The sequence below is a fragment of the Psittacula echo genome (assembly GCF_963264785.1).
Source record: "Psittacula echo genome assembly, chromosome: 3".
Lineage (NCBI taxonomy): Eukaryota > Metazoa > Chordata > Aves > Psittaciformes > Psittacidae > Psittacula > Psittacula echo.
Window position 1 is genome coordinate 112,455,356 of NC_137736.1, and position 15,612 is coordinate 112,470,967.

Consider the following 15,612-nt stretch of genomic DNA (forward strand, 5'->3'; position numbering starts at 1 on the left):
CCTCCTCATCACTGTGGTATGTAACTGTTTTCAGGGTTACACAGTTCACCTGTGGTACCATTTCCTGGGTTTGTCACCTCTAGCCTAACAGCAGAGGACTACTTCCTGCAATTCTGATTGCCTTGGCCACTGAAGTGGCCATGATTCTCCTGTTCAACACCAGCTTCTCGTTTTTTCTTGTTCTGATGACCTCTCCAACAAAACAGGCCACAGTGCTTCCAAAGGAAATAAAATCCTTGAGCCTGAGTATACCTTCTGCTCTTTATTTGTTTTATACACTATGAAAAATGGAAAAATTTCAACACGGAAGAGAAAGGGTTAGCAAACTACTCAGGCTTATCTTTTCAAAGTGATTAGGGTGAGGGATATGCTATGTGCATTTAGACATAGAGGATCTGCTTAGACATATTAATGTGCACTTGCTTAAATTGCTTACAAGCAACTAATCAAGCACACAGGATAAGACAGTGCAATTAATTTTAGAAAATATAAGTATTCAGAGGATTGTTTCTTTCTCCTTTCTCCTTTTGCCTCCTCTCCCCCTTAAAAGCCCTGTGCTGGTTACAGCCTATGATTCAGGTTTACACAGAACATACAAATTACCCCACCTAAAAATACCAGCAATTTTCAAGACAGAAATCTTTGGATAAGATACAAGAAATATCTATTATTCAGAGTTCTGACCATTTTTCATTACCCAGCAGCCTAGCAAAATGCCATCCAGCTGGTTTTCATTAGTATGCCTGACTGACATCCCACCACTCCAAGATGCACACTTGTTTTCTTGCTCCCCATTTGTTGCACTGAATAATAGTATCTACTGGAAAATGCAGTTTAAATCTGCTTTCACCAGAAATATTATCCATATATTCAATATATATTTTTTAAATCATGCAGAGTGCAGATTAATATGTCTGCATAATCATTTAATCATAGACAACTCACTCATATGACATCAGAATAGTAAACGCTCTCAGCTCATACCTTACGAGGGCCCGTGTTTTTCAGCTCAAAGACATCCATGGTGTAGTTGACTCTGCGACCATAGTGGTCAAACTGAACATTTCCTGTCAATCCTTGTATTCGAACCTATAAGTGGAAGAGAAAGTATCATGAAGATCCAACCTTATATTCTTTATTCCAAATGTCACAGAGCAGCTTAAGTTGCCCCGTCTATGTCCTTAGATTACTGTAACAACACTACTGTAGAATAGTCAGTCAGTCATTATAAAGCAAAATGCTGGCTACTTTTTCTATGTATTCTTTTTTCCTGTCACACCATGCTCAAAAATAGGCTTAGATATGCCAGTATCTAAGTGCTAACAAAGACACACAATGGACCTTATCTTGCATGCTGTGCAGCTCAACACCTTCGAGCTGCAGGTCCTAAAAAGAAGTATATTTTTTGCCATTGTCACCACTTCTGCAGAATATTTTGGATCACATAAAATAAACCCAAAGGATGACTGGCCTGAGCTCATGTACCTTTTTAGCTCACACTTTGGTGGATTACATGTACAAATTGAATATATATTGGTCATTAAGGTAAAGTTGACAGCAACCATGGCTTCAGCAAAGCAGTTTACTATAAAAGAAAATGGATGACATGGATAGGGCCTGAAAAGAGTGTTTTCAAAGCTTCAGAGTGACAGACAGATATAAGATTGGCTGTGGCAATTTTTCATCACCTGTGTCTCAGCTGAAACCAGAACTCTGTTTTGCTGTCAGTGCTATACTGCTCCACAAAGGGATACCCAAACTGTGGTCCTCATCCCAAAGAAGTCATGACCATACTGTTTCTGGCTTTGTATCTTTGGCCAGGTTCAAAGGCCCATGCTAGCTCCCTGAACACAGAAGCCTGACTTGATGCTTCTCTCAATTGTCACAGATCTGTGGATCTGTACAGAGTATGTGAAGCGTACAAAATGCTTTATTTCTCTCCCTAAGAGTCAGGATGTGGATTTAAACCACTTACTCCTTCCCTCTGTGCATTTCTATCTTTGTGGATTTTTCTCCAGGACTGAAACCTTGGCTTCCAGGCACAGAGCTGGCAGCTCTGTCAGCAGTCACTTGTCCTCAGCAGTTTCTCCTGAGTGGAGGTTGCTCATTTGCAATGATTTAAATTCTACTGCAGGATTTTGATTTTCTTACTGCCCTATTCAAAGGAAAGGCTAAATCATCTTGACAGAAATCTGAAACTTTCTAGGCATCCATATTCATTGGGAATTCAAAATCCTGACATTAGAGAAAAATACCTCTGGTAATTTCTTTTTAAGGAAAAAGAATAATACCTATGTGATTTCCCTGGGAAAAATCTGCTTTTAATCAAGACAATAGAAACATATTTGAAAGGTTATATTATGGGACCTTAAAAAGGCTAGGAGGATTGGCCAGCTTAATAAATGATTAGAACAGTGGTGCCATAGTCGGGGGTTTGGGTATTTAGAAAACAGGACTCAATTCAGGAGGCCAGGTCTACTAGAGGCTGGTGGAGCTGGTCTGACAACAAAGGGGAAGATCGGTTTTGGTAGGAAGCTTGCCAGGCTGGTCAAGGATGCTTTAAACTAGATGTGTTGGGGGTGTGTGTGTGTGTGCATCATTCCATTCCAACACTCCCGGTCAGTTGTCAGCACCTATGATAAATGCTTGGAGCAATGCAGCCGCTCCAGCCAATGAGCCGGCTTCATTTTGAGCTCAGTTCAGATGCCTCTATACAAATGCCTGTAGCATGGGGAACAAACAAGAGGAATTAGAGATGTGTGCACGTCTGTGGGGAGTATGATATCATTGGTATCACAGAAACATGGTGGGATGGCTCCTATGACTGGAGTGTTGGAATGGAAGGTTACAGGCTCTTTAGAAAAGACAGGCCTGGCAGGCGGGGAGGGGGAGTTGTTATTTATGTTAGAGATAGGCTGGAGAGTATGGAACTCTGTCTGGGGACGGGTGAGCAGTCGACAAGAGAGTTTGTGGGTCAGGGTTAAAGGGAGAGCAGCGATGGGGGACATCACTGTGGGGAAATGTTACAGACCGCCTGATCAAGAAGAATCTGTGGATGAAGTGCTCTATAGGCAGAGAGGAACAGCCTCAAGCTCACAGGCCCTTGTTCTCATGGGAGACTTCAACCACCCTGACATCTGTTGGAGTGAAGGTACGGCCCGGCACAAGCAATCCAGGAGGTTCCTCGATTGTGTGGAAGACAACTTCCTTCTGCAAGTAATAGAGGAGCTGACAAGGAGAGGTGCCGTGCTTGACCTCGTGCTCACCAACAGGGAAGGGCTGGTTGAAAATGTGACGCTCCAGGGCAGTCTTGGTTGTAGCAATCATGAGACGGTGGAGTTCAAGATCCTCGGGACAGTGAGAAGAGCGTGCAGCAAGCCCACTTCAAGAGAGCAGACTTTGGCCTCTTCAGGAACCTGCTTAATAAGGTTCCATGGGATATAGCCCTAGAGGGCAGGGAGGCCCAAGACTGTTGGTTGTTATTCAAGGATCACCTGCTCCAAGCTCAGGAGTGTTGCATCCCAACTAGAAGAAAGTGCAGCAAGAGGGCCAGGAGACCTCCTTGGATGGATAAGGAGATGCTGAGGAAACTTCAAGGGAAAAAACAGGCTTATAAAAGGTGGAAGCAAGGACAGGCGGCCTGGGAAAAATACAGGGATGTTGTCCGGGAAGCTAGGGCCAGGTTAGAAAAGTTAAGGCCCAGTTAGAATTAAACTTGGCTAGGGATGTGAAAGGTAACAGGAAGGGATTCTATAGGTACGTAGCGAGTAAAAGGCAGACTAGGGAAAACGTGGACCCTCTCCAGAAGCTACTGGGAGAACTGGCTACCCTGGATTTGGAGAAGGCTGAGGTTCTTAATGACTTCTTTGCCTCGGTCTTCACTGGCAAATGCTCTGACCGCACCACCCAGGTCTTGGAAGGCAGACACAGGGACTGTGAGAATGAAGACCCTAGGCCCACTGTAGGAGAGGATCTGGTTCAAGACCGTCTTAAGAACCTGAATGTGCATAAATCCATGGGATCTGATGAAATCTATCCACAGGTCCTGAAGGAGCTGACGAATGAAGTTGCTAAGCCACTGGCCATCATATTTGAAAAATCATGGCAGTCAGGTGAAGTTTCCGACGACTGGAAGAAGGGAAATATAACCCCCATTTTCAAGAAGGGGAAAATGGATGACCCGGGGAATTACAGACCAGTCAGTCTCACCTCTGTGCCTGGTGAAATCTTGGAGCAGATTCTCCTGCAAGGCATGCTAAGGCACATGAAAAACAAGGAGGTGGTTGGTGACAGCCAGCATGGCTTCACTAAGGGGAGATCCTGCCTGACCAGTTTGGTGGCCTTCTATGATGGGGCTACGGAACTGATGGACAGGGGCAGAGCAGTTGACGTCATCTACCTGGACTTGTGCAAAGCGTTCAACACTTTCCCTCACGACCTCCTTGTCTCTAAATTGGAGAGACATCAATTTGATGGGTGGACCACTCGGTGGATAAAGAACTGGCTGGATGGCCGCACGCAAAGAGTTGTGGTCAATGGCTCGATGTCCGGCTGGAGACCAGTAACGAGTGGTGTCCCTCAGGGATCGGTGTTGGGACCGGTCTTGTTCAACATCTTTGTCGGTGACAGGGACAGTGGGATTGAGTGCACCCTCAGCAAGTTTGCAGATGACACCAAGCTGTGTGGTTCGGTTGATACGCTGAAGGGAAGGGATGCCATCCAGAGAGACCTTGACACGCTTGTGAGGTGGGCTGATGCCAACCTGATGAAGTTTAACCATGCCAAGTGCAAGTTCCTACACCTGGGTCAGAGCAAGCCCAGGCACAGCTACAGGTTGGGCAGAGAAGAGACTCAGAGCAGCCCTGCAGAGAAGGACCTGGGGATGTTGGTCGATGAGAAAATGAACATGAGCCGGCTTCAGTGTGCGCTCACAGCCCAGAAAGCCAACTGTATCCTGGGCTGCATTAAAAGGAGCATGACCAGCAGGTCGAAGGAGGTGATCCTGCCCCTCTACTCTGCTCTCGTGAGACCTCACTTGGAGTATTGTGTGCAGTTCTGGTGTCCTCAACTTAAAAAAGACATGGAACTGTTGGAACAGGTCCAGAGGAGGGCCACGAGGATGATCAGGAGACTGGAGCACCTCCCGTATGGAGACAGGCTGAGAAAGTTGGGGCTGTTCAGCCTGGAGAAGAGAAGGCTGCGTGGAGACCTCATAGCAGCCTTCCAGTATCTGAAGGGGGACCATAAGGATCCCAGAAAGGGACTCCTCATTAGGGACTGTAGTGACAGGACAAGGTGTTACGGGTTCAAACTTAAACAGGGGAAGTTTAGATTGGATATAAGGAATAAATTCTTTACTGAGAGGGTGGTGAGGCACTGGAATGAGTTGCCCAGGGAGGTTGTGAGTGCTCCACCCTTGGCGGTGTTCAAGGCCAGGTTGGATGAGGCCTTGGGTGACATGGTTTAGTGTGGGGTGTCCCTGCCCATGGCAGGGGGGTTGGAACTAGATGATCTTAAGGTCCTTTCCAACCCTAACTGTTCTACTATTCTATGATTTTATGTAGCTATACGTTTTCCTTAAACGACAATATCTGTACGTACAGGTTATATGCAAAACTAACAGATAAGCTCACCAGTTCAGTGAAGGAAGGCCCAACTATCTTAATAAAAATAATAGTATTTTTGAATAGTAGTAGTTGCCCTCTTTCTTCATTTCAATTTAGAAAACAAAACAACCAGAACAGTCCCAGCTGTTTGCAAACGACAAATGAATAATAATCTTTCCATCTCCCATTACTACCGTTGTGTATAGTATCTTTTAAATCATACCTTGTAGAACTTATATCCAATATTTAAAAGATCACCAGAATAAAGCCTTCCCTTACCTGTTTTAATGTCCTCTCCATATCAATTCCTTGACCCCATGGGGCTGCAGGGTTAGCAAGACAATCACCAGCATTTCCTCTCCTTGAAATATCAATTTTCTGCCTTCTAAGATTACGGAAAGTTTCAGCCATCACAAGCACTCCATCGTATGTTAATGCAGATGTATACTAAATAGATGGACAAACACACCACTTCAGAATTAGCATGTCCTTACAAAAATGAACTGTCTCAGATATTTATAGTTTGATTCATTGTGCAGCAGTTTCTGCACCTTTATTTATTAAAAAATTCTCCTCAAAAGCAAAAGTAATTTTGACTAAGGGACAAATGCAAGACTGAGAAGAGTACATTTCAGTAGCTCCAGCTTTGAAACTGTATTTCTTAAGGTAGAGAAATCTGCCTCTGAAGAGTTATTAAAAGAACTGGAGATATGTAAGGTTTGTTTGGTTTTTTTTCAATTGTCTTACGTGTTAGGGCATAATCCCACCCATCCAACTTACTCAAAAGAAAAGAAAGGAACACTAATTCACTGAGAAAATATAAATGCAAAAAATGCATGGCTAATGAGCAGACATCCAGGCTATTGGAATTCTCAAGAATGATTAATAGTATTGTATCTCCTATCAGAAAACCTGTGTTGGCTCTCTGAGTGATACAGAGGACTGAATGGTCTATGTTTCTACACTAACTATAGTAACTGCTTTAGGTTGAGAACATGACAAATGAAATGTGTAAAGCAAGTCTTCAACAGATGTTAGCCTGGAGCCACATAAACAAAGGGGCATTTTCTCAGTATGGTCCTCTGATGAACATACTGCACATGCGAAGTTGTTCATATGCCCAGGGCTGCTATTGATATGCCCTGGAACTTCAAAAATTTTAGTTCACTTATTAAAATGTAATTTCCTTGCCTTCCTTTGTCTTGTATATTATAACCTCTTTGGGACACTGTTCATCGCTATAATCTCAAATTTTGGTTATCCATAGGTGAATTATGTGCAATTTAGATTAATCATTGTATGACATGGTCTACTGGGAGGTGTTCCGTGCCCATGGCATGGGGTTGGTATTAGATGATTTTAAGGTCTTTTCCTACCCTATCCATTTTATGATTCTATGATTCTCAGAGAGAGGCAGCACAATCCTGTTCATGTGGCAAGTCCTATAGGCTAAATTGTTCCTGTCACCAGTACCTGGGGATATCTGCACTCCATAACCCACAGCACCCTTGGTTTTCTTTGTTTATTTGTTTTTTATCTCCAGATGTAAATTTCTTGAATATTCACTGAATTATGTAGCTATGCTTTGTATCTATGTTGATACTTTCTCTAAATTTTGCTAACACACCAATCTCCCAGCCAAGGGAGGGCTGACTGCTTATCTTTGCACAGTGCCCAGCATAAAGGATCCCATTTTCAATTAGGTTTGATATGCATTAGTACATATAATACCAGAACTATTTTGATGAAATCATATTTACAGCTATGCTGTGATGTGCCTGCCAAGAAAATTATAGGTGAGAGATATTTTGTTATCCATCTGTGAGGGATTAAGAGAGAGGAACACTGTGATGTAATTTCTCTGTAAGGTTGTGCCTGAAACTGATTACTACACCAGGTTTTGAGGTGGACAGAATTTCCAGAGGAAACTCCAAATGAAATTTCAGGGTAGTAAATTTACAGTTGCAGTTGTATCTCATTTACAGAAGAGTTCAGCTGTCTGGAAAGCTCTGCATTCTAAGTGAATCCAGATAATTAGACTAATTAATGTAAAACTGGTTGAAATTAAGTTGTCAATTAAGCTTTTGACCTTTAATTCCTGTCAGTAAAGGGGTGAAGTTGGAGAATACATCACAAAGGACATAAAAATACATCAGTGAAAAGTGTTTCAGTTTGCGTTTCTATCATACAATCATAAGGATAGACATAATTATTAGCAAGTATTAGTAAGATCAACTGCCTTCTGTTCTGCCTAAATATTAAGGTATTGATTCATGTATTCAACAATGTTAATCAGAAATTAGAACACTTAAGTGATAGAACATTCTGTAGTACTTCAGCCAGTACCTTTGGTGGGGTCTCGGATCCTGGGTATTCTCTCTGGTCCAGCTTCTTCCAGCGCTGCATCAGCTTAGCTACCATTGGGGTACTGAAATCTACCAGCTGAAATCCAGTTACATTGGCTCCTCCATGCATAAACCTCTCCAGAGAAATATCTTTGAATCCCTAGAAAATCAATTTAAGATTTTGTTTGTCCTTGCACATCACTGTGGGTCCAATCTGCTCTAGGCTAGCAAGGTAGTGCAAGAGTGTACAGCATCAGGTTTCCATTAGACAATAATGTTGTACCTTTGTTGATGATTTCCATTGTGTAATAAAGAATGAAATAAAACCAAGAAATAAATTTTCAGCATTATTGCTAGCGTGGTCTTGACAGCTAAGCAACACGTTGCTGTGAATGGCAGACAGTTTTTGAAGAAATGCTGTTGGTGAATCAATTGAAAAGTGACTGCAGAATATTAAATCCTTAATCCAATTTCCATGAAAGCCCACAGATTTGAATGAGCACTGCACTAATGCTTTAACCAATATATACCTGTTTTTTGCATGTTTGCAAAATTGAACAAATATGTAAATAAGTTTATTCCAGGATTCATCGTTTAGGATGAAGGTGTCTGAGATAACGAGGTAATGTAGTAGACACTAGAAGGCAGATACAGTGCATGAGGATCTCACCATTAGTGCAAGGAAAACCTAACATCAGAATCACGCTTTAGTGAAATTGGATGGTGGTAGCTTTCAGATCTGCTATATATATATTGAAATCCTAGAGTGACCCACAATACTGGAAAAAACAATAAAGTACACATGCTTCCTGATTTACTAGTTTCTCAGGCTAATCTGTTCAGCATATATAAAGACAAATCCTTAGTAAAATTTGCCTTTAGAGACAAAACTGAACTTCAAGAAACTGCATAATGTAAACTGCTAAAGTAAGCTAAGAAGCTAGCATGAATCATTCTGCTCCTTTCCTAGCTGTTATCAGTGCAATCAGACATGTACTGCACACTTAAAAAAGAAAGATCTGGGGGTTTGTGAGGGAAAGTGAATTACTGACACAATATCCCCGGGGAAAAAAAACCCCAAACTGTTAAGGATGGAGATTTAATTCGTGTCCTAAAGGATACTGACAGTAAATATAAAAGGTGACACATCAGGAGGTTGTATTACCCACATTATTGAACAGCCAGCAGATATCAACATGTACCCCTGCTGAAGCAGATGAGTAGATATGCCTGTCTCCACTGTATATCCCACTAGCAGTTCAGGTTTCTTGTACGCAGCAACGATTTTATATGGGAAAAGTTACTTGGGGAACTATAAATTTGTGAAAATCTAATTTGTAAGACCTAAGAGAATAGACATATCTCATTTAAAATGCCTGAGGTCTTAAAAATAATCTGAAGTGATCTTAAGTTAAGGTACAAGTACAGCAAAGCACAATCAATATTTAATGTCAACTGAAATTCCTTGAGGGAGAGTAAAAAGAAAACAATTTAGAGCATACATTAGACCCTGTCTTATGGCCACTCTGCTTTGCCAGGCAAGTATTTGGACTTAAAGAATAGGATATTTTAATAATAAAATACTTCATTTACTCTTTCTTTTCTTTTTTTTTTTTTCCGTCTCCTGAACATTATCTGTGTGAATATACAGCTTAGACTTGGAATGAAAATACTGAACTAGTAATTTGACTTGAAATAGCTGATCTTACAGCAAAATGAATGTTCCTTGGAGAATGTAGAAAAGTTACTTTGAGAATTGTTATGTTAGCAATATTAAAAAGATGAGTCAAAAATCGTAGTGTGGTTCTGTAAATTCTAATTCAGCCACAAGATACTCTTGGCAGTCCTTTGTGCTACATTGATTTTGATAAAATTTGAGAGAAACCTTGTGCCCTTCATGTCCAGATGGCTGTAACAACAAAACCAAGTTATTTCACGCCCCATAAAGAATGTACTATGCGCAACCACATATTAATGACAAATGGCAAATGTTGTGTGAAGTGCTACAACTTCAAAGTAAAGCTGAGTGTTTCACCTACAGAGCAAGGGTATAATTCTAGAAAAGAATCTTACCAGGTTGGCAACAATATAATGGTATCCTTTAACATGCTTTCCCACGCTCACAATCTGTGGGAGAGAAATGAGAAAAGAAAAAAACGATGTCACATTGTTTTCTCTAGAAAGGTGTTTTCATAGCCAGATAGATATAAATTACGAAATATATAACATGTAATATGTTGAGAGTCTTTCTCTGATAAGACAGGTATAACTTTCCAGGTGCTTAATCATAGGAAAAAGAAAACAAAAGTGAGTAAAGTAATAAGCTGGTAATCTGTCTTCTGTATAATTGAAAAAGTAACAGTAGTACAGCATTTTATCAAATATTAACTAATTATTAACTGTGGGATACAAATTCATAAGGAGGAGGTCACACATGGTCAAACATTAGCTAGAACGTCTACTTGCTGATGTCCTTTATGTTTTAAATAAATGAGGAATTTCTGAATCAAACTGGATTTTCACCTCTTGGGATCAAAGCTGTTTGCCATTGAGATGGTCGCACACTATGAGTGTTATTCAGCAATTAGTGATACACTAAAGACTTTGGGAGTAGGCATGAGTGAGAACAGAGCAAGAATGGAAAGCAAGGCCGCCCTTGAGTGTTTAACCTAAACATAACACCAAGTGTTGCAAACAGGCAACGGCCATGATGTGCAGCCACTATAGTCCTGATATGGCAAGATCAGCAACAGGGTTTAGACAAAATCTATGTCAGTCTGTGCCTTGTATCAATATTATTGCCATTTCTGTGATGGAATGCATCTTATTTAACATGCTGAAAATCAAAACTGAGAATAGAATATTTTGTCAATAGAAAATGGTGTTAATTTAAACTGTTTTTACTAAAGAAACTAACAGTAATAGCTATAACGTGCAGCTTGCATTTAATGCCATTGAAGAGTACAAGAGTCCTTTTGACTTCACTTTTGGTAGTGTACCACTTATTCAGAAAGAGTCTGCTGGCAGCCCAAGTTTATGTTGTTGTTTTATTTGTCTTTTTTTTCCTCATGGACTCATCTCCACAAAGCATTTTTATCATCCTTCCAAATGAATGAATAAGATACAACCAAGTTTTCCATGCAGTGCAGGTTACTCAGTAAGTAATGGGAAGCTTGCAGATCTGCCTCCTTGCCTGCTTTGATATCTTAGCTCTAGGCCCTGTCCTGAAAAACTGGAAACTTCTTGCCTTTACAGATCCCAGCTCCTGTTCAAAAGACAGAACAAACATTCACTAAGCCTTGCAGCTCCTTTTCCCAGTGCAGTAAAAAATAATTAACACATTTTGGAGATGAGAGACAAGTTGCTGAAGGACTAAATAATCTGGCCAAAGACATCTAAGGACCCAGGACCTAAATATGTATTAATACTTGGAAATGCTTGATTCCCAGCTCTATTGTTCCAGTAAGTCAATTTGTTTCTACAGCAAAGTGGAAGGGAAAATCAAAGGGGTGCGGCATAAGCATCTTGTCTGTAAAGTACCAAAATAAATAAGCAATCTGTCTGTTATCCTTTTGTTCTTCTTGTTTCCCCAACCTCTATTTATAGTTTGTAGATAAAACTATTTAAATATAGTTTATTTTTTTAAACTATTTAAAAATTGTATTTAAAAAGCAAACATAAGTTAAAAAAACACTTAGAGAAATCACTCCCCCCTCCCTGAAGCCATGACCAGATTGTCACCCTTCACTGGACTCAATCAAACACCCATTAAGATCAGTGATTAAACACCATTGCTACTATTTTACTGGGTGGGGTGGCAAAGAGCAAGAGGGAGATATCCCACTCCCCTATCAAGACATGTAAGGAGGGTGCTGTCAAGCTTTTTTCTTTTTTTCACTGAATAAAAAGATTCAAATTCCTGCTGGTTCAATGGCTTCAATAGGGATGTGATCTCTGACACCAAGAATGCTTTTCCTGTATTCCTTCAGTAATACATGATAACAAAAATATGTTTGCCTATCCATTATAGAGAAGTTGACATAGAATCATAGAATCATAGAATAGTTAGGGTTGGAAAGGACCTTGAGATCATCTAGTTCCAACATTTTTAAATAACTGCAGTATCACAATTTGAATGTAAGTGGACTAACATGATTTAAGATGTACGTGACATGATTACTATGTACCAGATCCTCAGCTTGGGCAAATGACTGCAGCTCCCTCCTTTGGCAATTAACACCCTTAGTGATCTGTTCCCTGGTTTGGTTTCATAACACAAATTGTGATAATCATTGCAACATTATCAGTCAAATAAAACAACAACATGATCAATCTATAACAGGTGAGGTATGTTAGATACAAGTCCATAGTTGTCACAGACTAAATAAGTAAATACTGAAAATGATTACCCAGATTTGCTTCTGTGCCTGTTCCTAGCAAATGCATGTATATATTACTGCACAATTTGTGTATTTTTTAAAAAATTTGAGTTTTTCAGTGTATTCTCTCAAAACTTGTCTCTTAGGGTGAGTGATAAAGTTATGCATTTATGTATCATCTAATTTTCTTAACTTCCTTTTTAGTCAGTGGAAAGAGCAGGCACTTTGAGGAAATGATTCATCTTATCCTAAAGCACATGTGCAAAATTAATTAGACAGCTTGTGCCCTGAAAGTGTGGATTTTTCTGCACTGACTAGAAAAAGAGTTGACGATGATTAGCTCTGATGTAGACACCTACATTTTATATCCCTAATGTTAACCAAGACAAATTTCACTGTAAGAATGTTGATCATGAAGACAGAGAAGAGAAATGGTGCTATATGGCTTGTATTTCCAACCAAGACTGGATACAATTTTGATTTTGAATTTGAAAATGCTTATGGTTATTAACCACACAGCCTGCAAAACATAAATTGACTATGATTTAGGAAAAAATTGCCTGTTTAGTGAAACACGAAGTAAGCACCTCATACTTTTGAATACCCAATACAAATGCATCACCTTTCTCTCTCAAATGATCAAAGCTGCAGATTATGATCTATAAAAGAGGATATGAATTCTTGCTACCTGAAGAACCACCTTTCTCTATACTGTACTTCTGCACTAGAGATAAATTGAGACAATGCATGTAAATCCTTCATAACAAGAGAAGTTTCTGACAGCTACTCAGTCTGAAATGAGAACTCTCACGCCTTTCTTCCTATTCTTTAAAAGGTTAGCATATGCTAGAGCTTTAACAGAGATGAGACCTCAAACAGTCCATACACATAACAGTAAATACCACCCAGAACCACAAACTAAACAGACGAGTGCTGGCAAGTGAAGGAAGAATATTTTTCTTCTACGTCAGAATGAAGATGGGGGATAGAAGATTCAGCAGATGCATTCTGAAAGGGAACAACAGGACTGAGATTTTGGCAGGTGAGACCGTATTCCAGAAAGCCTCTGCTATAGAAGTTCATTAAGATGGGGGCACCTTAAAAAAACCTTGTACCACCCCTAAATTTAGACCAAACGGCCAATCTCAGTCACAGTCCTGAGAGAGGGCAGAGTTGCATTGCCTAACATCTACATTAGCAAGTAGCATAGTTGGTAGCATAGGATCTGTACAGCAAAGTATTGGTGCTAAGGAGCTGACATCCATCACATGCATGTTTCAGGGTTTTACTTTGGGTTGTCTTTACCCTGGTCACTAGAATGAACTTACACTACACTTTAGAGGTGCTTCTGTGCACATCTTCTGTTTGGCATCATCCAAAAGAAAGCGAATTCATGTATTTTGAGTCCGCTATTGATGTAAAATGCAGTGAAAATGCTTTCTGTGTCTTTGGGCCCCACTCTCTTAGACAGGCCCTGAGCATCTGTGGGGCATGTAGCAGATCCATGTATATCACAAGGCTAAGCAGTGAGGATAGTCATAATTTCAAAAGGAAGGCTGTGAAGAGAGGGCAACGCTGTCACAGGCACCCGTGGCAGTTCTGCCCAGGGAGCAGGAAGTCTGCTTGGCTCTCACTTTGGCAGGTTGCAAAACCTGAGGCAGGGCTAGGTATCAAAGATGGGCTTTGCCAGTCACATAAGCAGTGATAAACCACAAAACTGCTGATATTGCAGGTCAGGGAGGACCCTCTGTATGTGTAACTGTCCTTTCCACTGCTTCAGGATATTCTGATTCAAAGCTGTCCTAGTGCTGGCGAGCTGAGTAAGTGGGATGAGATCCATTCCTCCCTGCTCATGTAGCACTTCTTCACTTACACCTTCTAAACATTTATTTTTGCACTGTACTCCCACTCTTAAACACCACTTCTTAAAGACTTCTCCTTAAACACCACACACTGCACCCAGCTTTTGTCGCTGTGAGAGTTTAAGGTGACCTCAGCTTGCTCAGGGAGATTTCAGGAAGAAAGTGTTGGGAAGGATGAACTGAGTTGTGACTTCTTTGTAGAAGGCTGAGAGCAGGGGATAGCAGGATGCTGCACTGGCTTTTGTATATTGATTTGCATGTTTTGATTCAATGACCAAGGTGGTTAGTGCTTAGAATTGGAACTCTTTTATATTCTTATTTGTAAAACTAAAGAAATTATTAAGTAATCAACACTGTATTGAGGAAGAATACAATCTGCTTCCCAAATTACCATTAACAGAAAAGACAATAACAGCCATTCCATATATTATCCTGTAGTCACACTGTTAGTGAATCCTTCATTTCACTGAATGCAACGAGAGAACCAAAGGAAGTGAAGTGTAAAGGCCATGAGGCTATCACGGTTATTTCAGAATCTAATGCAACTCTTTTTCTTCCTTTTTTTTTTCTTTTTCCCCAAAAATATTACTGTGTATGTGATTGTCTGCAGAAAGGTGAACTTTGAAGAAAAAACCAAACCAACAGCCTTAGGCTCTATTCACTTTACAAAATGCATTTATGTATAAGAAACTAAAAGGAGCAGTAGCTTGTGAGAATTTTTAGTTGTTGATCTACCATACTGCAATAAAGAAAATGCCATATTCTCATTTTGGTGATTCCAGTGGCAATCAAATATAACTACAATTATACCACTGACTGTAATGTGTGGCAAAGCAGGGCCAGTGAGATCTGAATCTAGCTTAGGCTTTAGACACAACTCTGAACTTTCTGACTTTATCACATAATACTGTTCTTTCCAGTTAGCTGGACAATGGCCTGGCCTAGGAAACTCAGAAACTATTTCACTATAGAAAAGAGCTACCACTGTCTGCTTTGATTCTTTTTTATTTCCGAGAGTGACGAGTTCACTGACTTTGATAAAAGTACTGCCAGGCTTACATCAGCATCTGAACAGAGAATCAGGCCCCAAGTCATCCTCTGTTCTTTACTACTATGAAATGGATATTGCATATAACCCATTTTAAAAGAATGCTTAACTTCAGCAGCATAAAATGTCCCTCGTTGTGATTTCTAGGAGATGGAGGTCAGTACAGCTGGAGTGAAAAGGACTTATTTTCAGTTAAATCTCTTCAAAGGGTGATTTCTGTGCATTACCAATGGGACTTTAACAAAGGTTTTCCTCTTTTCTATTGTGTAACAATCCACTGCCTTAAGAAAAAGAACACCTGCAATAAAATGAAGTCTGTCTAACACAATATAAAAAGTGTGGAGACTTGTTAAAGATGGAAGATTGAGACCT

At 40.3% G+C, this 15,612-nt stretch overlaps 1 protein-coding gene across 3 annotated transcripts in view; it reads right to left on the bottom strand.

Moving 5' to 3' along the window:
- GRIA4 (glutamate ionotropic receptor AMPA type subunit 4) overlaps nt 1–15,612 on the bottom strand; it is a gene marked incomplete at its 3' end in the record, with an annotated part of 229,397 nt that overhangs the window by 66,888 nt on the left and 146,897 nt on the right. For all 3 annotated transcript variants that reach the window (XM_080612922.1, XM_080612923.1, XM_080612924.1), the window contains exons 5-8: nt 10,025–10,078; nt 7,953–8,111; nt 5,886–6,053; nt 985–1,089 (exon numbers count right to left, since the gene is read on the bottom strand). In XM_080612922.1, coding sequence (XP_080469048.1) covers nt 985–1,089; nt 5,886–6,053; nt 7,953–8,111; nt 10,025–10,078 — 486 coding nt within the window. The remainder of the gene's footprint in view (nt 1–984; nt 1,090–5,885; nt 6,054–7,952; nt 8,112–10,024; nt 10,079–15,612) is intronic.